The sequence below is a fragment of the Asparagus officinalis genome, chromosome 4 (genome assembly GCF_001876935.1).
Source record: "Asparagus officinalis chromosome 4, Aspof.V1, whole genome shotgun sequence".
NCBI classification, from domain to species: domain Eukaryota; kingdom Viridiplantae; phylum Streptophyta; class Magnoliopsida; order Asparagales; family Asparagaceae; genus Asparagus; species Asparagus officinalis.
The window spans coordinates 7890313-7915822 of NC_033797.1; the positions used below are offsets into that span (position 1 = coordinate 7890313).

The 25510-nt window shown below is 37.1% G+C and overlaps 3 protein-coding genes across 4 annotated transcripts; 1 reads left to right on the forward strand and 2 right to left on the reverse strand.

Annotated features, from left to right (window-relative positions):
* On the reverse strand, positions 7979 to 13987 carry LOC109836515. 2 transcript variants are annotated; one of them, XR_002245992.1, is made up of 2 exons: positions 13529 to 13987; positions 7979 to 8138 (listed from the first exon to the last, which is right to left on the reverse strand). XR_002245992.1 is itself a non-coding variant. In XM_020404426.1 (2 exons), the coding sequence occupies exons 1-2, from the start codon at positions 13166 to 13168 to the stop codon at positions 8020 to 8022; spliced, it is 1350 nt and encodes a 449-aa protein (XP_020260015.1). In that variant the 5' UTR covers positions 13169 to 13321; the 3' UTR covers positions 7979 to 8019. The 2 variants fall into 2 exon arrangements, 1 of the variants encoding a protein (XP_020260015.1); XM_020404426.1 differs by lacking the exon at positions 13529 to 13987 and adding an exon at positions 11938 to 13321.
* Positions 15453 to 16225, reverse strand: LOC109838136 (uncharacterized mitochondrial protein AtMg00810-like). Its single transcript, XM_020406604.1, has 2 exons — positions 15803 to 16225; positions 15453 to 15761 (listed from the first exon to the last, which is right to left on the reverse strand). Exons 1-2 carry the CDS (start codon positions 16223 to 16225, stop codon positions 15453 to 15455), a joined length of 732 nt encoding a protein of 243 aa, XP_020262193.1.
* On the forward strand, positions 21920 to 25224 carry LOC109836516. Its single transcript, XM_020404427.1, has 3 exons — positions 21920 to 23348; positions 23576 to 23660; positions 24825 to 25224. The coding sequence occupies exons 1-3, from the start codon at positions 23135 to 23137 to the stop codon at positions 24952 to 24954; spliced, it is 429 nt and encodes a 142-aa protein (XP_020260016.1). The 5' UTR covers positions 21920 to 23134; the 3' UTR covers positions 24955 to 25224.

Below are 25510 nucleotides of genomic sequence, written 5' to 3' on the forward strand. Positions count from 1 at the left end.
TTGACCCGTTCAAGAGAGGACCTATATAAAATAGCTCATATTTATTTATAACAAATTAGATTGTATCGGGTAAGTGGGTGAGTCATAAATCATCGGAAGAGAACAACTTTCATGATCATACTCCCTTTAAAAGCACGAGTTCGGGAAAATCTTTCGATAGACAAAAATACCCTTAGAATTCAAATATTATTCCATTAAGTAAGAGTAAGTTGATAAATTAATGAATTCTTATTGAATATACATAGTTTGAAGATAATGATACAGTTTAAATTAAAATGTAAATCTAAATAAAATTATTAAATGTCAAATTTACAAATGTCTACAAAATGAATGGCGTATATGCAAAAACTAAATAAATTAATAAGACAAATAATGTCTACCCCAAAGGTCGAACCCGGGAACAATGTAGACCTACAAATCTACATAATATGAATGAGATATTTACAAAATCCACCAAACAAATTAAAGAGACAAAAGTCATTCTCAAAATTATAAAAAATAATTAAGGAAAACAAAAATCATACTCCTTTTAAAAGCACGAGTTCGAGAAAAGCCTTCTATAGTCAAAATTATCATGTGCTACTTTAAATATTTAATTTAAATTATAATTTATCCTAATCATACTTATATTCTATCCTAATACCCCATGAACTATCTATAGGTCAACAATTTAAATAAGATTAATAAAATATATGAAACAGCTCCGTAGTATCAGCTTATTACATGAAGTATTACAAAAAAAATAAAAAGTTTTAAAAATTAGACAAAAGACTCTCAAAAGTTTAAAATTACACAATAAAAAACTAGAAATTTAGAACTTGTCAAAGAAAAGAATAATTGTGTCATGTTCTTTCATTAATATATATGAATATAACTTATAATTTAAGGTTTACTATCCCTTTTCAGAATCTAAAAATAGTCAAGTTGATACTGATAAAAAATAGTAATAATAACAGATTAAAAATATTCAATTAAAGAATAAAAATTTAAAAAATATATGATAGATAAAAAATTAATGTTATTGTATAAATTAAAGTAATTGCATATAACTTTACCAATATGTTAGAGCAACAAAAATACATAAGTAATATTAATTGATAGAAGATTAGATCGCAAAAAACTGATAAAAGACTATAATATAATAGCTTAACATAAATTGATTATAATCTATAAATATTGATCTCTAATGGTAATAATATTTATAGGGTAAAAAATTATAAAGATTTATGTATGAATGACTATTAGAAAATTTAGAGATATCATTCAAAAGAATCAAGTGGTTTTCATTTTAAATGGAATTCAGAATGTCCATGAATCACTTCAATTAACACTAGCATAAGTTATAGTTATCAAAAAAATACCGACTGAATACCCTCTGAAGAATATATTGAACAACTTTATTCCAATCAAAGAAACATTATTCATAGAAGATAAAAGAAAAATTATCATGTCATGACTCTGCGTACACAAAAAATATAAAATCGCCCTTTTTCTTTTTCTTATATAGTGTCACGACCCTGCTTGGGACTTTATTTAGGGGCATGACTACTAACGAATGATCAATTCTTAAAGACACAATCAAAGATAATGATGTAATAGCACTATGAAAATCAAGATCTCTAAATATGAAGGTAGTATAAATATAAAATTCATCTTATATCTGTCTCAAATTTATAGAGGAGATATGCATGTCATCGTAAATTGCGTAAATAATATATATCAATCTAAATATATAACTTACTGAAGAAATAAAAGATTAGTAAGCAAACCAAGCAAACATCCATATAACACTGTAAAGAAAAAAATATTACATTTTAAAGCTAATATGCAACATTCTTTTAGAGTAAGCTGCCAAGACAAAAGCATCTCCATTAAGGCTCTTTATAAATACAACAAAAATTCAAATTACTAATATATATAACCATTATAATTTTCGAAAGAGGTATGATCTTAGAAAACCTACTTCAAATTCATACAATTAAAACCTAAGAATAATTTACCAATATACAGACACACTATCGCACCTTTAAGGCAATGATAACTACCATTTATAATAGAGTTGAGCAGTGGTTCTATGTTTGTAAATGTTGTAACAAGAAAGTGGATAGAGATGTTAATAATAAGTGTCCAGGTGATAAATAATGTAGAATCGCCGATGATGTAGTACCAAGGTTAAGTGATATTTCTTCTTCATGAAATAAATATATCAAAATTAAATATTAATATTATAATTTAAAGAAAATTGATAATAAAAAATGTAATGTATTTAGTTCAGATCCTCATGGAAAATGACACAGACAAGGCAAAGGTAACATTATGACACAACAGAAATTCTTATTGGATACACAACAGAAAAACTCATTATAGAGAAAAAAGAGGTAGCTCCTAACCTTATCTACTTCTTTATTACTAAAGGAGAACAACAAAAAAACATCTAATGAACAGTAACTTTCGAAAATAATCTAAAAATAGTTCCAATAACCACCATCTAACACCCACTCTCACAATAGTTATCGTTCCCCTTAAACCGGAGAAGAACTGCCCAAAACTAATTAGTATCTTCTCTCTGCACAACTCTCTCCATCTCTCTCTATTTTTCTCCATCTCCTTTCCCAATTCCCCCTAAATAACTTCCTCCCAAACCTCCTCTGTCATCTCACTCCTCGGTCGAGTTCTCCTTGGCATTCTCCTTGATCGAGTTCTTAAAATCCTTGACATTCTCGCTCGAAAGGACGATCCTTTTGATCCTCACAAACTGAACCCAACAGCAGAAAAATGGATGTGGGCGAATTAGCAACGGATGTCGAGATCTTCAAGCCTCACATCGACAAGCACGAGTACAGGAGGATCGTCCTCTCGAATTCCCTCGAGGCTCTCCTCATCAGCGATCCCGATACTGATAAGGTTTCCTCTTTCTCTCTCTCTCTCTGTCTATAAAAATTTTATGGTATTGTTGATTATTTTGCTCTAAATTTCTCCTTGGATTATTGCAGGCTGCTGCTTCAATGGTGGTTTCGGTTGGATACTTCAGCGATCCTGATGGCCTCGAGGGGTTGGCTAACAAATAGTTCTAAATGAAATCAGAAACAAAATTTTTCAGCCACTGTCAGAAATCATTCAGGAGAAGTATTTTATGTGAATCCGAGTAAGAGTTATGAGTTTGGGATGCATTGTGATTTTAACTTGAAAATTGATTCTCGATGAAAAATATTATTGTTGAATTTGATGGAATCTTTTTCTTTATGTTTCAGATGGAATCCTAACGAAGGGAAGCACAAATATAAGTTCTTCCAATGGTATAGAATAAAAACCCCAAAACTCTCTTTTATTTGCAAATTTTCTTGAAAATATTATTTTTTAAATTGATAGGATATTTGCCTTTCTGTTTTTTAGATTTGTTTTAAAAATTATTTAAGAAATTTGAGGATCACTTCATCAACCGAACTACCAATTTTTACCCTTGAGCTCTAATAAACACGTTCTTTCTAAAACATCTCTCTGATCATTATAGAATGTACTAATATCACTGGATTCTCATTGCAATTCTGTGTGCTTGATAATTTAATTTGTGTTTTCCTCAGCAACATATTGCCGTCCAATTTCTACAACTCAATATTTGATTTTATTATATGACTCATGTTTGATGCTTTTGAGAGTGTCACTCTTGTGTTTGCTTTAGATTCTTCAACAGGTTATTTGCTTGATTAATTATAATGGAGTTGCATATAGTTTTCCTTGAATCTCCTCTCCAATTTATAGACTAACTGGAAAGCCCCTAGAAATTTTATTATGAAGGTCTCATATTTTAATTCAAAATATATTTTTATTTATTAAGTGCATGAACATGAGAAGTACACAAATGGGTACACCGAATAAAGAGAAGAATCCCCTAGAAATTTCATTATGAAGGTCTCAAACTTAAATTCGTCATGTCTTTTTTATTTATTCTGTGCATGAAAGTGAAATGTATACAAATGGATGCATAGAACAAAGAGAAGATGAAATCTCTGCATGCATGACCATGTACATCAATTTCTATACTAGCCATTTTGGCCTAAACATTCATGTGTAGTATATGTAATAGATTTTTGTCAAGAAAAAATTGGCCAAAAAGTTTTACCTGTCAAGTATTTGGGCCTGAGTTCTCTAATTTTATGACCTTAGCTTTCTTCCAGGTTCGAGGTCCATTCAGGAGCAATTCATGGATCACTGTATTTGGACACAAGTTTGACCGGCTTGCATCCCCAATTTGCTCCGAAGGCTTAAATTTCAAATAATTGGGGCCTAATTTATGGGAAGGTTAACTTGAGAGAATCAACTACCATCCAAAAAGAGATTCGAGGTCTCTCTCTCACTTATCTCTCTCAATATGATCCTCATCATCTCTTTGTCTCTCTCTCACTTATCTCTCTCAATATGATCCTCATCATCTCTTTGTTCCTGATCTTTTTTGAACTTTTTTAAGGTGAGTTGAGTTTCCTGATTCAGGATCCTCATCATCTCTTTGTTCCTGATCTTTTTTGAACTTTTTTAAGGTGAGTTGAGTTTCCTGATTCAGCTTTCTGTTTTAAGGTTTAAATATTTTGCCAATTTCAGGTCAGTGTCCTACTCATTTGGGTTTTGGTGATTATATTGTTAGCATTTGGATGGGATTTTGAGAGTGCCTATATACTATGCTTTTTTTGGGTGCATTATATTAGATTGCATGTTTCTGCTATGGTAATTAGTTAAGATTTTGTCATCATTATTATGTGCATTTCTGTCGAAGTTTGCTCTGGACCATTATGTGCGTTTGGCTAATCAGAATTAGTTCTTTAAGATTATTGCAATTGTACTTATCTACACAACAAGTTGATGCTGACATTTTTTTGCACAAACAGTGGTGCGATAATTTTTTGAAGATTTATCCTTTGCATTATCGAATCCTTTGGGTTATCTGTTACACTGTTCCTTCTTTCTATAGTTTTTTTTGAATTTAACATTGTCAAACATCTGAAGAGTTTAGATATGGCTATTTGGGTTCCTCTCTAGCACCATGAACATCTACATATTGTTGTAGAATGATTTTATGTCAAAGACCGCAAAAGAAACACAAAAAATCTTTTAGGAACCGTGCTTTGCACGGGTCTAAATACTAGTTTAAATAATAAATTAAAAGCACAAAAATTTTAATATATATGAAATTAATATTTATTCTTATTAAAATAGGAAAAAATCAAAGTCTATATTGTTAGAAGTTTGTATTGAACATAAGAAATATATTCAACTTCTTTGTGAATTTAGATGAGAAAACAAAAGACGAATGAGCTCAACAAAAGATAACATGCTCTAGTCTCATATCACAATCAATGTAGACGATGAAGACACTACTCTAGAATTGCCTAGGAAAAGATAAAGATGAAGAATAATTGATCTCGACTCAATAAAAAATAAAATAAAAATAACAAAAGATAATGTTTTGTGAATTGTTATAGAATAGTTTTATTTTTTTAGTAAAATTAGGAATCTTTAGAAGGGATTTTCATAAGCTATTTTTAGTGCTTTCATATGCATATGTGGATGCTTTTCTCATATAAAAGTGTACTGGAGTTAGCATTAATCTTCAGTTTATAATTTTTTTATTAACTATTTTCTGTCATTTTAGCCCACTTTAAATCAATCATCTTGACTCATTGGCTTTATTATTCATCTTCCTTTTATAATGTTATTTTTTCAAGTGTTTTTATTTTCATAACACTATACTTTCTCAGGTCAAGCTCGGTTTCATACCGATCCAAATAAAATAAAAATTTAAATTGGTTTTAGATTATATTTATCTCCTGACAATTCAACTAGCACCATAAAAATTTTAACTGGGTGTAGCTTATTCAAACAAACATCAAATAAATAAATAATCAAAGTGTAATATTCGATGAACATTTTTTAGTAAGAAAATAAACCAAAAATACTTAATCAAAGTGAGCAAAAATTATCAAAGAGTAACCGAGAAACTTTAGTAAGAAAATAAACCAAAAATACTTAATCAAAGTGAGCAAAAATTATCAAAGAGTAACCGAGAAACAAATTTTAGTAAGAAAATTCAAAGTGAGCAAAAATTATCAAAGAGTAACCGAGAAACAAATTTTAGTAAGAAAATAAACTAAAAATACTTAATCACAGTATTTAACCACGTGCATTGCACGTGCATAAAATCCAGTATAAATAAAACAACGAATTGAGTTGCAGACGGGCCCCTGTTTTTCGATTTTGTTGTAAAGCTACCTCCTATTAATGTTTAATTCAGGTGCAGAAGTACCTCTATAGTTTCAGTTTAAGTGCATGGACACCCCTGTACTTTTTGTTTAAGGGCAAAGACATCCATGTACTTTTGTTTAAGTGCAAAAAGACATCCATGTACTTTTGTTTAAGTGCAAAAAGACCCCTTGGGTTTTGAACTCAGGACGTGTATATCCCTGCTCAATTTGAACTGTATTGAAACTCGACAAAGTAGATACTATGGTCTACATTAATAACATGATTTCACATGATGACCAACAAATCTATGTCGAAGGTTATTTTTATATTAATTTAGATTATTTTTATATGAATTTGTTATCACATGCGTTGCACGTGCAGTCCAAAGTTAATTTGGATTAGACAAGTGTTAGTTTCTGGGTGTGGTTGCAATAAAAATACCTTAGGAATAGTAAGTGAAACTAAGTGATACTACAGAGGGTGCTTTCACAATTAACCATTTTAAGTATAAGAAGTCCCCAGTAGGATGGAGCCCTCTTCCTACGCCTATTGATTTTTAGGAATGTTAGAATTAATATAAAACTATAATTCTTGATCCTCACCATAAGTTCTGAGTTTTGTTGTAATAGTTAAGAGAACTAAATTAAGATGGTAACAGAGCTACCCAAGTTCAAATCCCACCGGCCATAAATTAAATTCAGATTTTTTAAAAATTAACACCGTTATGTGAGTCCATGTTTCGACCCATAAAAAACATAACTTTAGAGTTTTCGTGTAATGATTAGGGGAACTAAATTTAAGATTTTTTTCCTTATTTTTTGTTATTTTTTATTTTTTCCTTTTTATATATATTTCTATTTTTTATTTTTTCATATTTTTTCATATTTTATTTTTTTCTTTTTTAAGTTATTTTGTTATTTTTTATTTTTTTTATTTTTTTTATTTTTCTTTTTTTCTTTTTTCTATTTTTTTATTTTTTAACCTGCAGGGAAATATTAGAATTAATATAAAACTATAATCCTTGATCCTCACCATAACTTTAGAGTTTTTGTGTAATGGTTAGGGGAATTAAATTTAAGATGGTATCAGAGCAACCCAGGTTCATATCCCACCGGTCACGAATTAAATATGGATTTTCTAAAAATTGACACCGTTACATGAGTCCAGATTTCGACCTTATTTTCACTCAAATATAAAAAAGAGTTTTTCGTGAACTTGGTCCTAACAATTGCAATGTGAGCACATAGGTAATTTGCAGCTGATCTCGCTCCAACAGGTAGAACTTCCTCGTATTCGTTTTCTACTGCATATTTTAACAAGCTTTTTTTTAAACGGTAAGCGCTTCAAAATTTGTTGTTATTATTATCATTTGCAATACGTGTCCCATTCACTCCTCTATATACAATAGGAAATCTACATTTTTGGACTCTTTTAAGTTTTTTTTGAACCTGAGAAACAGGGTGAGGTACCCTGTTCATTTGAATATATTAATAGAAGATAGAAGAATGTACATACTTCTTCTCTAGATGATGGTGAGATCAGTGAGAGAGGTGGGTAGGGAGCGGACCATAGTCGTCACCTACCACACCACACCAACCGATTCCATCATCTAAAGAAGGCAAAAGGAAACCAAAAATAGACAACGTTTCATAAGGATCATAGAAAACACTACAATACTGATAAGAGACTGAAAATGCTAGGCACTGATAGCCCCTAACCAAAAGGGAACAAAAAAACACCCAAAGTCAACAAAGCATGTCTTGAATGCCACTCAGGATACAGATGTTAGCTGCTGCGGAGGCTCTCCCCTGCATCCCCTGAGGAAGACTTCTTCGCTAGGTTCTGGAGGCCGAGATTAAGGGCTGCCCTACGAAGCCTCCTCGCCGTCCTGTCATCTTCTTCACCTGTCCAGAAAAGTGAGAATCTCGCAATATTAGATGCAGCTAATAGCGAGTTAGGAGGAGTATCTCTGAAAATTAAAGAGTTCCTTGTAAACCATATCCACCAACAGAAACAAGGCAACAAGATCTTCCAAAAGGTTTTGATATTCAGGCAAATGTTGGGTAATTGATAGAGCAACAGCAGCTTTTCCATGTTTAAAGGCCAGCAGTTTGCTGGGAAATGTGGGAGAAGGTGATTCCATACTTCACGAGCAAAAGAGCAGTGTATAAATAAAATGGTCATGGGACTCCGTCTCCCGATGACATAATGGACAACTTGGATCACCGTTCCAACCTTTTTTGATCAAATTATCTTTGGTATTCAATTTCCCTTTAGAGATGATCCAGAGGTGGATTTTTACCTTAAGGGGAATGTTGGATTTCCATATTAACTTGAAAAACTGGGATTTAAAACCCCCTGAAGAAGTAAAAGAGTAAAGGGATTTTACAGAGAAAGCGCCCGATGGGTGAAGAGGCCACCATAAGGAGTCTTGTTCGGATGGGCCACCTGGAGATAGATGTTCTAGGAAGGAGTGGAGATGAATAACATCATCCCTCTCTCTTGGGGAAGATCCCCTTCTAATAATAGGATGCCAAAGCCATGAACCATATGCCCATCTACCTTGCGAACTGATGCTACAATTACTCGAGAAGGCAAGCTTGTAAGCATGGGGAAAGAGGCTGCTAAGGGTGTTAGCTGCTGCCCATTTGTCATGCCAAAAACTGCTCGAAGTACCATTACCGACATTCCATCTGACAATGCTGAAGAAAGTGGATTGAGCTGAGAGAAGGTCCTGGAAAAATCTTGAGTGTGCCAACTTCGGATGATTAGCAAAAGGGTTAGCTCCATGTTTGGAATATATAGAAAAAAACACTTCACTGAGGAATGATGATCTATCCCAAATTTTCCAGATCCATTTGGAGAGGAGGGCTGAATTAAAGGAGGGGATATCAATCACCCCAAGCCCACCTTCAACTTTGGGTTTACATACTATACCCCAGTTAATGAGGCACTTGGATCTAGAGAAGCTGTGGCTGCCATTCCAGAGGAAATTTCTTCTGATTTTATCAATGGCCTTGGAGACCCATATCGGCAACTTGAAGAAAGACATGTAATAAAGGGGAATAGAGGAGAGCACTGAGTTCAGCAATGTTAATCTGCCTCCTATTGAAAGAGTTTTGTTCTTCCATAAAGATAGCTTTTTTTTAAAAGATTCTAGGAGAGGTTGCCACTCTCTTTTGGATAGAGATCCCCTTTTCAGGGGGAGACCCAGATAAGAGAAAGGGAGGGTACCGACTGCACAGTTGAGGGTATCAGCCAGGAAATTGCCTTTATGAGGGGTTTTCCCAAGATAGTACAGATTGGATTTCTGAGGGTTAGCACAAAGCCCTGAAATGCTGGCAAAAATTGAAAGAATGGATTTGAGAGTAACCATATCAGAGGAGTTAGCCCTGGAGAAGATCAGGGTGTCGTCCGCAAATTGAATAGATCTGATGGAATTGAGTTTACCTTTCAATTTGAGATCGGAAAGGTCACCTGCATCTGCACTGCATTTAAGCATCCTACTGAGGACATCCGTCACAAGCAGGAAGAGGAGAGGGGAGAGGGGGTCTCCTTGCTTGAGACCCCTGAAGCATTTGAAGAAAGAGGTTGGGGAGCCATTGACCAATACGGCAGATTTAGAGGATGAAATGATATGGTGAATCCAGGAACACCATTTGGGGCCAAAGCCTCTGGCTTCAAGAAGGGAAAGGAGAAAGGACCAGTCGACACAGTCAAAAGCCTTATAAAAATCAACTTTAATGGCACACACCTCTTTTTTCCCAGAAGAACAGAAATTTATCATTTCGTGGCCTAACAGAAAAGAATCCAGGGAGGATTTACCTTCTTGAAAGGCAGATTGAGAGTTGTCTATAAGCAAGTGGAGAACTTTTCTAAGCCTATTAGACAGGACTTTAGAAAATATCTTACATGAGCTGTTGATCAAGCTTATGGGCCGGAAATCTTTGGGGGAAATAGCATCTGCCTTTTTGGGGATGAGGCAGATATGGGAGTAGTTGATGTTTTGGAGAGACTGGGGGTGAGAGTATAGACCTTGAATGAAGTCGAAGACATCAGATTTAATAACTGGCCAAAACTTTTGATAAAAGAGAATAGGAAGGCCATCTGGTCCTGGGGATTTGTCAGGGTGAAGGCCAAAAACTGCTTCAGTGATTTCTTGTTGGGAGAAGGGGAGATCGAGGGAGGCTAAGTCTAGGAGGCCTGAAGGGTATAAGAGATTCCAGTTGGGTCTCAAGCTAGAGGCAGGTGGTTTGCTGTATAGATTAGAAAAAAAAGGAAAGGAAAGATAGCTTAATATCACTATCAGAGGAGATGATTGAATCATTTATAATGAGATGGGGAATAAAATTTTTTCTGCGGTGATAGGAGGCCACTTTGTGAAAGAAGGCTGAGTTGTTATCCCCTTCTTTAAGCCACTGAATACGGGACCTTTGTTTCCATTTTATCTCTTCAGCGTTAGCGAGAGAGAGGACCTGATCCTTTAAATCAGATCTAAGATGGAGCTCTGAAGAGGAAAGGTCCCTCGATTCTTCGGAGACATCAAGAGAGTGAATTTGGGACATGAGATCAGAGAGATGATGGGGGAGGGATCTGAAGCAAAACCTTTTCCACCATTTGATTCTCCTCTTAATGAGTTTTAGCTTGGCAGGAAGGGACATGGTCTGTTCCCCTCTAGGAGAGAAGGAAGCCCAACTGGATTCAATGAAGGAAAGGAAAGAGGGGATTGATAACCACATTTTTTCGAGTCTGAAGAGAGGAGGGACAACAGGAGAGTTGGTATCCAACAAGACTGGACAGTGATCTGAACATTGAGCTGGATAAGCAAACTGGACCATTTGAGGAAATTTAGTTTCAAAGTCCAAGGAAACTAAGAATCTATCCAATCTAGCTAAGGATGGGGGGGATCTAAGGTTAGACCAGGTGAATTTCCTCCCACTGAGGGGGAGGTCTATCAGATGAACCGAGTCAATGAGGCGCTGAAAAACTTTAATATCTCTAAGGGAGCTGGAACGACCACTTCTTTCCTCTGAACTCAAGGTCATGTTGAAGTCACCAAAAACAACCCATGGCAAAGCATGAGAACTTCTAATCCTCTTGATTTCCCACCAGCAAACTTCCCTATCAGATGGATCACAAGGGGCGTAGATGGAAGTAGCTACGAAGCTCCAATTTGAAGGTTTATGAGTGAGGGTAGCCGTAACAGAGAAAATGTCTGAGGACGAGGAGGAGCAGGAAAAGATGTCATCGTTCCATCCTAGGAGAACACCCCCCCCTCGAGTCTGATGCATCAAGAGATAACCAAGAAGTAATAGAGTTTCCCCCTAAGGATTTAAGGAAAGAGGGGTTGGAGGCTGATATTTTTGATTCCTGAAGACCGACCAGGTTTACTTTGGCAAGGGCAAGACACTCCCTGACCAACCTACGTTTAGCAGGGTCGTTTAACCCGCGAACATTCCAAGATCCTATACGCATGGATAAACGGAAGAAGACAACTTAGAGAAATGAGGAGGGAGGGGGCTCAGAGGGGAAGGTCCCCTAAAGACATCCTATTCTGGATCTCCTTCAAACCAGACTTATCTACTGGAGCTAGAATGCCACAGTTCACTGAGATCTCTTCCAAAGAGTCCAGGTCCGGTGGGGGAATGGGAGGAGTGGAAACAGAGGAAGAGGAGTATGGTTTAGATATACCTGAAAGCTTACCCTTCTTGATCATGGCTAGATGTTTCCTGAAAGGCCGGTGCGAGGGGTTGCTGCTTGAGATTTTTTTCTTGGTTCGTTTGGACTTCTTCTTGGCCGGTTCGAAACCAGGGGGAATATCAGAGGAAGAGTTCTGGTCCTTAGAGTCTGTGGAGCTGATCTGGATGGCAGAGTCTCCTTTTGGGGATAAAGACGGAACGTCTACCAGATGTGGGAAAGCTGCTTTGAGAGAGAACCAGGAATCTTTGGAGATGTCGATCGTAATACCTTTGAAAGAGACCGCCATGAGCTCAGGCGGAGCTGGAACTGATGGGGGGAGAGGAGGAGGATTTGAGCCATCTTCTTCCAACATTGGGCTTTTTCCTTTTAAGGAGGCCTGATTTGGTCTCGGGGATAGAGACAAGTGGCTCTGGCGAGGGCATTGGAGGGGCTGATCTTTGGGAGGAGGGGATGAGGCACCTTCTTTACGAACAAAGACTTCGAAGAGATCCCGATCTCTTCCTTTTTCCGCTGGCAGTGGCTCACCTACCACTCTCAGTTTGACTGATCCTTCCATGATATGAACTCCATTTTCTGCTTCATACCTGAATATGACTTCTTGGGGGATTTCAGAGGGATCCCTAACATGCAGCATAGCTTTGCAAGCTAGGGCTTCTCTCTTAAGCATGATATCGTCGGAGAAAGCAATGACATCTCCTATGTCCACAAGAATACTGGTAATGAACTCCGAGTCCCATAGATGAATGGGGAGACCAATAATTTCTACCCAGACATAAAAAAATTTCGGAAGCACTTTAAGGCCAAAAGACTCTGACCAGGGGGTGAAAATACCCCCAAAGTTACCCAAGTTGAAGAAGGGTTTAGAACAAGCATGATCCAACGTCTCCTCGTCCGGGAACTGGATGAAGTAGGAGTTCTCCGAGGATTGCCTAATCACATAGGTCCATTTCTCTACCTTGAGATGGCGCTCCAAGCTCTCCACCAGATCTGGATAGGAGGGCTTTCCAGACTTGATCTGAAGGTGCGCAAATCTCGAGAACTCAACCAGACTCGAACTAACAGAAGGGGGGAGAGAGACTTTTGGGAGGAAAAGAGGAGGGGGAGGTGGTGGGGGTATCTGAGGGGGGAGGCTGAGTAAAGGAGGCTGCTTTTTGTTAGGGCAACTAACTGAGGTATGCCCTACAAGGTTGCAGGCAAAGCATTTGAAGTCTCCAAGAGAGCATTTGTTGGCCATGTGATCAGATCTACCACAAAGGAAGCACCTTGGGATCTTGGGGGGTAGAGAGGCTTTGAGAGAGAGGAAGGTGATCTCGGTCTCTTAAATCTCTTTTTGTATGAAACTGTAGTCCAGCCCAACTCAGGAGTAGGTAGAAGGCCTTTCGTAAGAGGTGGAGAGGTAGAAGAGGGGGGGGGGGGGGGGGTGGCTTCAAGATCTCGGCAAAGGATGGTTTTGGGGTTTTGATTTGAGGGTTATGAAGGGTTAGGGGACGGGATTGAAAGGAGGATTTTTTGTGGTGGGTTACGTTTGGAGGAGGAGCTAGGTTAGGGTATGGAGACGAAGAGGAGGGGAAGAGAGGTGAAATGGTGATCTTACCGCCATTAATTGAAACTAGGCGCCGCTTAGGGAAACTCACCACCGCCTGCGCCCTGTCGCCTCGCTTGTCGCCTCGCCTGTCCATCTTCGTTTATATTTTGTCACGCTATAAAAGTAATGAGTTATGATGGTTATAATACTAAAATTTTTAAATGTATTAGATTAATTACATTGAATTTTAAAATTGTAAATATAAAAAATTGACTATAACGTAAGCTCTATTCTTTTGAACATATAAAATCTTGCAACTATTTTAATAAAATAAAATGAACAATATTCTTCTCTCTTTACCAAATTAACAATGCTCTTAGTTATTTTTCAAAGCCACACAAGTAACAAAAATAACAAACATGCATGTACATTATCAATTTACTACATTTCAAAACCTCCGTTTGGAAAATATTGACCTTAGTACGTATATATGATGGAGAAGTCGCAATTGCAAAACATATATGAAATTAATCATCCTAGTAAAAGAAGAAGAAGAAGAAAGATCTTGTTACTCATCTACAGTCGCAGAAGTCAACGTCTTCCAGCCATCACTGACGCTTATGTTTCCTCTTATTATCATGACACTGCTTCCTTCCCCATACAACGCTATATTTGTTTTATAGCGTGGAACTTCAATATACTCATCATAAATACCTGCTCTAATTCTTGCATTTCTAGTATTTATAAGTATTGACATTTTTTTGGTTAGTTTTTGTAAATTTTAAATGTCAACAGTTTAATAATAAAGGGTTTAAAGTTAAACGTGTTAGCGGGTTGACCCGTTGATAACCCAATTGATAAATTGGTTTTTTGAGTTGATTTGTTCAAGAGAGGACCCATATAAAATAACTCATACTCATTTATAACGGATTAGATTGTACCGGGTGAGCGGGTTGAGTCATAAATTGCAATGGAAGAGAAAACAACTTTCATGCTATAAAAAAAATACGAATTGAGTTGCAAACGGGCCACTGTTTTTTGATTTTGTTGTAAAGCTACCTTCTATTATTGTTTAATTCAGGTGCAGAAGTATCTCTATAGTTTCAGTTTACACTAGTAGAAAATTACGTATCCTAGACGAAATATTCTAGACGGAAAATTTTTCGTCTAGTTTGCTATTAAACTAGACGGAAATTTCCGTATAGAATATTCCATCTAGGATAAAACATCCTAGATGGAAATTTCCGTCTAGGATAACAAAGTAGACGGTTTTTTTATTTTTAATTATTTTTAAAAATGAGCCAGCTATCCTAGACGAAAATTTCTGTCTAGGATGTATCCTAGAAGGAAATTTCAGTCTAGAATACTTGACCCATTTTTAAAAAAAATTTAACCCATCAAAACCTAGCCACCACCCTTTCCCCCCAAAATTTCGCCGCCCACCTTTTCACCTAAAATCGAAATTTTAAGCAAAAATCTATCTTTCTCCTCCTACTCTTCTCCCCCTCTCTTCTCACCACCCTCTCCGGCAAAATCCGCTCCCTCTCTCCCAAACCCATTACACCCCACCCGAATCCGACTCCAACTCCATCAAATCCCTCCTCCCCCAAAACGGAGCCTTCTCCTCACCCGAACAAACCCTAGATTTCCTCCTTTGCCTCTGTTTCCTCTTCTCGCCCCTGCTCACTTCCCAATCCTCAATGCACCTCTCTATCCTCAACAGTTCTCGAAACATCGGCCGACGAGCTCACGGCGAAGGCAAAAAGAAAAGAAACAAACAATATTGAAAAGAATATGGTTTTCTTTGATGATGTGTATTGATTCATAACATCAATATATATACAGATGTGATATATTATAAATGGAAATAAATCCCATGATTTAAGCTCTAATCAGCCAGCACATTTGCTATTATGTAGGATCTGAAATATAGGCATGTTGGCTAATTTACAGGGAAAGATTAAGGGGCTATGATCAAGCTTAGAATCAGCTATCAATTATCCTCATTCAATTCCTTTTCTTCAATACTCCCCTTCAAACTGGTCTGGGTTTGTTGCAGAAGACCAAGTTTGGTTTTCAACACATTGAATTGATCTCTAGGTAAAGGCTTGGTGAAGAGATCAGCAAGCTGCTGTTTGGAACTAACAAAGCGCGTGACAAGAGAACCAAGAGCGACCTTCTCCCTTACAAAATGATAATCAATCTCTATATGCTTAGTTCTAGCATGGAAGACCGGATTAACTATCATGTGAAGTGCAACCATATTGTCACAAAATAAAAGTGCAGTTGCGACTGGAAAATCCTAATATCACGAAGCACAAAGCACAACCATGTGAGTTCTACAGTAGTTGAAGCTAAGGCTCGATATTCTGCTTCAGCGCTTGACCTGGACACTGTGGGTTGTTTCTTAGCACTCCAAGAAATACAATTTGCACCCAAAAAGGTACAATAGCCTGCAGTAGAACGACGAGTCTCTTTACAACCTGCCCAATCTGCGTCACTGAATTCATATAGATCAAGTGTACTGTGAGCTAAAATTCGCATGCCATGACTCAAAGAACCCTTCACATATCTGAGTATCCTTTTGACCATCTGATAGTGAGCATTTGTTGGTGCTTGCATATGTTGACATACGATGTTGACAGCATAAGAAATATCAGGTCTTGTTAGAGTAAGATATTGTAAGGCTCCCACATGGCTATGATATAACTTTGCATCAGAGAATAAATTGTCACTTCCTTGTGAAAGGGAAGGTTTTGCTACCATTGGTGTCGCAATGGGTTTACAATCACTCATGGAAGCACGATGCAACAATTCTGAAGCATTGTAGGCTGTCTAAAAATCACAACAGATAGCTGATTCTCATCAAACACTGATGATGGAAGTTACAATTTGACGGCTTCCAGAAGGCTATAATTTGAAGACTTTTACGTAGATCGATGAAGGTTACAATCTGACGACCTTCGCAACAACTGATGAAAGCTCTAATCAACAGCCTTCACAATCAACATCGGGAGTTACAATCTGACGACTCTCATATTTTCAAGCAGCCAAGACGAAGGTTACAAGGTGATGATCTTTGCAACGCTCTAGCAAAAGAGACTACAAATCGACGGTCTCTTCAAACCAAAACGCGGATATCTCTCAAACCGTAAGGAATTTTGCAAAATTGACAGAGCAAACTGAACCCTATGAGGTTAGTTTGGTCGGCTCCATCTCGTCGAGATAGCCGATTTTCATATATAATTCATCCCATTCCGACTTACGGTTTGAAAGTTATGACATGTTCTTCGCAGTAAGTTATGTTCTGAAGTCCGTCTGTGAGACTGCACTTCGCCTGAACATTGGACTTAGCCTGAAGCTCACCGAACACGCCTGAGGCTCACCTCTGCATCCAAGATTCAAAACGCAGAGGTCATGCCCGCGTTCTGAACTCAAAACGCAGAGGTCATGCCCGTGTTCTAAACTCAAAACGCAGAGGTCGTGACCGCATTTGAGATTCAAAATGCAGAGGTCGTGGCTGCGTTCCAAACTCAAAACGCAGATTTTGTGGACTCAAAACGCAGAGTTCATGCAGAGCCCAACTCTGCGTCCCAGGTCCAAAACGCAGAGTTCATCTCTGCGTCTCAGATGCCAAAACGCAGAGTTCATCTCTGCGTCTTTGATGCCAAAACGCAGAATTCATCTCTGCATCCCAACTCTACGTTTCAGATTTACAACGCAGCGCGACCTATGCGTTCAGCCACCAAAATAGGCCTAACTCTGCGTTTTTAGTCTAAAAACGCAGAGTTCAGGCCATGAACGCTATTTTTCAGCGTTTGACTCGTTCAAAGCACGAATTGAAAGGTTTCAAAACCGTTTTCCTCACGATTTAGGGAACTTTTTAAGGGGGTGATTACACCCCCATTCAGCCCTACTTAGGAGCGAATTAAGGGGGCGGTTACATCCCTTAATCTCCTATAAATAGGGGTAAACTCAACCGAGTTAAGGGCTGGCTTTTGGGATCTTGGATCTGGGAATTTTGGAGATCAAAAGGCCCTCTTTTAGAGATCGGCTGGACTTCTTCATATCTTCTTGGAGCTTTGGAGATCAGCAACTTGAAGAAACTCTTGAGTCATCTTGGAAGGCTTTTAGTGAAGCCTTTGAGATTATTCGGCTTAGCTTGGCTTGTGAACTCTTTCTAAGAGTTCTTCTCAACTCGATCAGAGTTCAAAACTTGCTATGCAAGTTCTTCTAAAACTCGCTCTGAGTTATTAACTCGTTAAGAGTTATTTTCAAAACTTGCTCTGCAAGTTCTTCTAAAACTCGCTCTGAGTTATTAACTCGTTAAGAGTTATTTTCAAACTTGCCACGCAAGTTCTCCACAACGTCAAATCGTGAGGAGAAGATATCGTTCCAGTGAATCAAGACGTTCGGATCGTCAACGGAGAGCAAACTCGATGCGAGCATTCGAGGGAGGCACTCCATGGCCACCGTAAAGAACCTAGAATTAAACAAAGGGGAGAATTCAAATTCATTCTCCTCTCTTTTGTAATCAGGAAATCCAATTGTAACTGAGATTAAAGGAATACAAATCAATTTTTCTTTCGTTTCTTTTACTGCAAATTTTTCCACAAACAAGCATACCTAGTTTGAGAAAGAAAGAGTCCTTTGGCATTTCGAGTAACTTCAATTCCAAGGAAGTAGTGCCCCCCCACCCGCCACAACAGCGAGCGAACAATCCCTCCTCCAAACTAGCAAAGAATGAATGGGTCTGCGTCAAAAGGACCCACTCGACTCTTTAGGAGCGAATTCAGAAACGCCGCACATTGCTGGCGCAAGCAAGAATTCTTATGCAAGAATCCAAAAAATTGCAGAAGGAATAAGTGGAAAAGAAGCCACCAAGACTACACAAAGTATGGGTCATGAATCAAAGCAGTAATGAGGGAATCCGAGCTACCTGTTAGGATGATATCATCAACGTAGAGAAGAACAATAAGTACGTGATTATCATGATGATATACGAACATTGAAGGATCAGCAACGCTATAATAAAATCCACAATTCAGTAAAAATTCACTGAAACAGTCAAACCAGGCTCTCGGTGCTTGTTTCAGTCCATATAATACCCTTTTAAGACAGCAAACATGTCGAGGACGTAAGGAATCAACATAGCCTGGTGGCTGCTCCATGAAAACCGGAATATCAAGATTTCCATGAAGGAAAGCATTCTTGACATCAAGTTGACAAATTATCCAACCACGAACAATAGCTACAGTGAGAACAATGTGAATGCTTCCTGGTCTTATCACAGGGCTAAATGTCTCCATAAAATCAACACCTTCTTCTTGATTGTACCCTTTCGCCACCAATCGTGCCTTAAGACGGTCAAGAGTACCATTTGCTTTGAGTTTTGTCTTGAAAACCCAACGACACCCAACAATATTCATTGTTTCTAAGCGAGGAACTAGATCACATGTTTGATTTGATGCGAGAGCTTTCATCTCCTCATCCATAGCTAGCTTCCAACCTGGATGCTTGAGAGCAGATTTAACAGTACGAGGCTCAGAAGGAATATTGATGACAGTAAGATTAACATATTTGGGATTAGGCTTGAGTATGCCATGTCTTGAACGTGTCACCATGCCATGAGATTGATCACTAGCCACTGGTTGAGAATTATCTTCGTCTTGTGGAATTGAGGAACTTTGTTGCGCATCCTCTTGAGATTCCACAATAGAAGAGGTTTGTTGCTCGTGAGTCTCCAGAGAAGTTTCTTGTGCTGGAATTTGTTGAACATGAGCTTCTTGTTCTGGAGTTTGTTGAACAGAAAATTCTTGAGGATTATCATGTTGCTCAAAATCGGTAGCTTGAGTATGGGTAGTAGAAGAATCTCTAAACATCCTTGCTCGTTCCATTCTACTGTCAGTGTTAGAATCACTTGGGCAATTATGAAGCCAAGTTGCAGTAGTATAGGGCTCCCCTTCACCTTGTGCTACACGAGGAATTTTAGAATTGACAGCAAAAGGAAAATTGGCTTCATCAAAGATCACATATCTAGAGATGTAAACACGTCCAGTAGGAATATATAGACAACGATATCCCTTATGTTTGTCACTGTATCCTAAAAATACACATGGCAGAGATCTTTTGTCAAACTTGTTAGAAGCATTATGCCTTAAGTATGGATAACAACATGCACCAAAGGTTCGGAGAAAAGTATAATCAACTTGCTTCTTGTAAAGTATTACAAATGGAGATCTCATGTTAAGAGTTGAAGAGGGCAAACGATTAATCAGGAAATTTGATGTAGTAAAAGCTTCAACCCAATATCGACATGGAACTGAACTATGTAAGAGCATTGCAAGTCCTAATTCAACTATATGTCGGTGTTTACGCTCAGCAACACCATTTTGCTCAGGTGTTCCAGGACAAGACATTTGATGTTTAATTCCATAATTAGCCAAGTTCTCCACAAACTCAGTCTTATTAAACTCTCCTCCACCATATGACTGAAAGTTTTTGATTTTCTTGTCAAATTCATTCTAAACCAGTTTATGAAATTTCAAGAAAACACCAAAGAAATCTGATTTTCTTCTCAAAGGATAAAGCCAAGAATATCTAGAAAAATCATCAATTAACGCAACATAATACTTGAACTGTTGTACTAAAGAAAGAGGAGCTGGTCCCCACAGATCACAGTGAATCTTTTGTAAAGGAGACTCTGAAAAAAGACTTTGAAGAAGTAAAAGGGAGCTTAGTACTCTTGCTTAGCTGACAACTTTCGCATAAACCATGGAAACTTTTATTAACTCTAATAAATTTATTCTTGCACAGAAACTGAAATACTTGTTGATTAGGATGCCCAAGCCTCCGATGCCAGACTTCCTCATTTGCTACTTGAGATCTGTTAGAGAAAAAAGCTAAACTTGGTGGCTTGTCCAAGGCATACAATCCTCCTCGCTTAGTTCCCATTGCTAGAACCTGTCTTGTCTTCAGATCCTTGATTGCAAAGTTATTTTTGTCAAATTCAAAATAACATGGATAGTCTTGAGTAAGTTGAGAAACAGATAGTAAATTTTTCTTAATATCTGGCACAACTAGTACATCTTTCAGAGGAATATCATGTGAACTAGTAGAAATGTGACCCACTCCAATATGTGAAATTGGAAGACATTTTCCATCTCCAATCATAACAGAATCACTACCATAATAAGGCACCAAATTTTGAAGCTTACCAGGATTATCAGTGACATGAGCTGCGGCTCCAGTATCAGGATACCAATCTGTAATTTGTTCTTCTGTCAAGTGAGTAGCTGCCATGGCATGTGGTAGTTCCTCTGCTTGATAACTATTGTTAAAACGATGCCAACATCTCAAAGCATCATGCCCAACCTTTTTGTAGATTTGACAAACTAGTGAATTGGGACGAGTGCTGCTTGATTGCTTGTTTGTTGAGGATTCAATGCTGCGAGAACTTTGATTCGAAGGAGAGAATCCTTGCCCCTTGGAAGTAAAAGAGGAGAAACCATCACCATTAGTATTGTAACGTTTAAAATGATTTTTGTTACCTTCATTATTATAACGATTTCCTCCATGTCGATGAGGTCCGTTGTTTCTTTGTGAGATGAAAGCCAATGACTGATCTGAATTAGATAGACTCTTCTTATTGCGTAATTCAAAGCTTTGCAACAAGGGAACAATCTCAGCATAAGAGGGCAGTGGAGGGCGAAGCATTGTTGTTGTGAAAGCTTCATATTTAAGACCAAGGCCTTCCAGCAATCGATATACCTTTGTGTCATCTGAAACTGGCTTTCCAATATAGCATTCAACTGATCACAAATAGACTTGAATTCTCTCAAATAATTAGCCAATGGTTTGGTCCCTTTCTCAACCTGTTGAAGTTGAGACATTAATTCAAATTCTCTTGCGACACTACTTTGAGTAAAATGCTCGGTTAAAGAGTTCCATACCTAGGCTGCTGTTGACAACCCTACGGCAAGGCCAAGAACATCTTCTGAAAGAGTCCTTATAACCCATGATTTCACCAGTCGATCTATGCGAACCCAGGAAACATAGGCTGGGTTTGTTGACTCCTTCTCTGTGCCTATATCGTTTATGGCTGAAGGAGCAACTTTTTCACCAGTTAGAAAACCAAGTAAGTCCTGAGATTCAACCAGAGACATTACTTGTGTTTCCCACAATAAATAATTATTTTCATTGAGTTTGAGTGTGACAAAATTGGCAATGTTGATATTGGAGGGAAAGGGATATGTGTTTTGGGAAGACATGGCTGAACAAGAGAAGGTTTAGCGTGCTCTTGTATGGCTCTGGTACCAAAAAGAAAAGAAACAAACAATATTGAAAAGAATATGGTTTTCTATGATGATGAGTATTGATTCATAACATCAATATATATACAGATGTGATATATTATAAATGGAAATAAATCCCATGATTTGTATTGATTCATAACATCAATATATATACAGATGTGATATATTATAAATGGAAATAAATCCCATGATTTAAGCTCTAATCAGCCAGCACATTTGCTATTATGTAGGATCTGAAATATAAGCATGCTGGCTAATTTACAGGGAAAGATTAAGGGTCTATGATCAAGCTTAGAATCAGCTATCAATTATCCTCATTCAATTCCTTTTCTTCAATAGAGCGGAGGCAACTGAGGAAAGAGAGGAGAGAGAGCAAGGCTGGAGATAGAAACTGGAGAGAGGAGGTAGAAGAAAGGTTAATGGTGAAGCCCAAGAAAGAGTACAAGTCGTGGACAGAGAAGCTCAACTTGGATCTCCTCGCGAAGTTGGGCACGCAATGGCGGGTCATTAGGGTTTCTAGGATTAATGGCCATGAGACGGGGGAAGTGATAGCCAAAGCTCTAGTTAGAAATTATCCTGACTTTGAGTTCAAGGTATTGTTTTATGCGTATTTGATAGGTGGGAATAAAGTTGATAGCTTTCTATCTGAGGATTATGCTAGATAATATATGGGTTCTTGTAATAAAATTATTCAAGGAAAAAAAAGGAGAAATGGTGGTCAAATATGAGGTAGTACTCTATCTTATTAAAATTGCATTAGTCACAGAAATTAAGCACATGGATTATGTATAGATTCACATTCAAACTAGCAGTTTCAGAATCTCTGTAGAATAGCAAATGTTTTTTTTTTTTTACGTTGAAGCACATAAGAGTCGGTCGTTAGAGCTCATGTCATTCATGATTTTGTTGGTAGACAATGATTGCTTTTGGTGACATTTGTTAACTTTTTTTTCTTTAAAGTTGGGAGTATTCTTCATTGTGATGACAATTTAATTAGATCCTGTTGCTTGCTTAGTAAAATAGAAATCATATCAATATGTGTTGAGTTGAATGGTTAGCAATTGTTTATTCATATGCTAATCTTCCTTCTTGTCCTCCCGAATAGTTTGTTCTTATAGGTTTTTGGCTTAGAATGTTAGTTTTCATGTTAATAACATTTTATTATATTGATGGAATAAGTAATCTTGATGTCACAATTCTCATTTTTTAATAACTCTACAGTTACAAATTGCGTCCTATTTTGTACTTCCCAATTTATCTTGAAAATTCTAATTTTGTTTGTTGGCAGAGGTATGCTTTTATGGGTCTCTTGCTAATTAATATATGTCATTAATCCATGATCTAATTAAATTCTAATTTCATGTTAATAACAATTTTGTTTTGTTTGTTTGCGTCGCTGCTGCTCGGAGCTTCGCTCGCGATGATGGTGTGTGGATCGGTGACTTTCGTTATTGGGTTCATTTTGATGCACTGGGTTCTCGGGGTTATGATGGTGTTTTATTTTCTTGGGATTTTGAGGAACATTATGCGGTTTTGGATGACGTTGTCTTGCTCCATTCAGAAGGAGATTTCGGGTGATAAATTTATTATTTTTTGTGAATTAATGTATATTTGTGGGAGGTGCAACAAAAGAAGGATCTTTGTTAGAAATTGGATTGTTTTAAATTAATGGCTCATTGTGTAACTTCATCAGTTGAGTGAATGGTTCTTATATGTTGAATCTCTACCGTACATTAAACTACATATTATTATTAATTCATGAATATTACCGCTAAGTAAAATTTCAAATTTTGCAATGCAGGAAGATGGTGCAAATGTTACAATAAATTGTGTTCATCCAGGGCTAATCATGACCAATTTGATGAGACATTCTTTCGTCCTAATGAGTATGTGTTTTTGTAATTAAATCTTCATCGAGTAAGTTATCTATTTAAGCTCAAAACGTGATATTTTTTTCTCCTGTTTCTGGCAGAGTTCCTACTATTAGAATTCCTCACCAACTTAGATTATTCTAGAACTACTTTCTAGAACTTCTTTCTAGTAACATCCTACAAAATATCTACCATGAAGTTTCTAGGAAGATACAAGTGTATGGCTAGTATTTATTCTTCTAGAAACTTCTTAGTAATGTATGGCTAGGATTGTTTCTTCTACACACTTCCTAGCCCTCTTAAGCAACTATAAATAGGGGTCTTGGGCTCTTATTTAAGCAAGCAAGAAGTGAGCTTGAGAGCTTGAGTGTGTAGTGTAGCCTTGTGTGAGTGTCCACCAAAATAAAGGAGTTGTGTGAAAGTGAGGTGTACTTGTAAGAACAAGTATTATATTCTCTATTCTATCAATAAAAGTTTTCTTTGTGTAGAGGGTTGCATTCTTCAAATTCCATCACCTATAAGTTTTCACTTATCTCTTCTGGAAGAATGTACCGCGGGTATGAAACCATGTGTAGTCTGTGCATATTGATACAACGCAGACTATACATAATAGCTTATTAATTCTTTTTCAGTTATAGTTTGTTTAGATTAAACTCAAACCGATCCAAGATTTGTGCAAAATTCCTATTAGGCGAGGTGCTTACACGAAACTGCAAGAATTAAAATTGTTTAATCAAGATTGTTATTTGGCCATGAGTTAAGTATAAATATTGGAATGAAGTGATAACAAGTTTCTGTCCATAGGGGTTAGTTCATATTCGTTGATTGGGTTATTGATGAATTTACTATATACATTACTTTAATGAGGAATTCATTTATAAATTGCCATTGGTTCATAGTCATCTGTTGGTTGGATTTATTTATTTTACTAGTGTGTCAACTTTGAATCTAGACTTAAATGGTGCGTTTACAGTTTGTTTCTTTGTGTGAATATCAATGTATCATAATGTCTGAGGCATGTATGAACACATTAACTTGGATCATTTTGACAATCCAAACTTAGTACTGAATTTATTTTATTACATATTAAAAAAAATTGAGAGTTGTATGCTATTTTATTAGATCATTTTCAGATCTCTGATGCTTGGTGATTCTTTGTTTTCTCTTTCTTTTGTGCAGATATCACAAATGGGGTTACCTGCAATTTATCCTTAAGTATGGGGCTTGCAACTCCATGAAATCCACAGACAAGAAGGGGAAAAATGGAAATGATGATTTGCACCAAAAGCATCAATGGTTTGATTGCTAAGGTTATAAAAATGTCGAGGCAAGCTTGGATGGCTTGCTAGTATGCAGGCACCAGCTCACAGCAGTCATTTGTTGGTTTTTTTTTTTTTTTTAACAGAGAGGGAGACATCTTGATTGTTTATGCTTGTAATTTAATGATGATCTCAGGGGTTGACGCAATATTTGGAGCAAGAGTGTGAGAAGCAGGGAATGATTGTAAACAAGTTATGTATCTTTCTATTTTTTTTGATGAATGCATTATTTGAATATAATTGGATTTGATATTGGAATATAATTAGATTACGTTAGATATGAATATGATTTGGTGTTGTACAATATTGTGCATACGTATGATACGTGCAACCACTGGATAGTGCAAACGTGGAAGTGAGTAGTTATGTAGTTGTTTGATTAGTGGATAGTTGTAGAGAGAAGAGTGGTGTTAGTAGTGGGTAGTTGTAGAGAGAGGAGTGGTGTTAGTAGTGGGTAGTTGTAGAGAGGAGTGATGTTAGTGGGTAGAGATAATTAGTGTAGTTATATATAGTTGTTGTAATGAAGATGTTGGTATGAATGAGAAT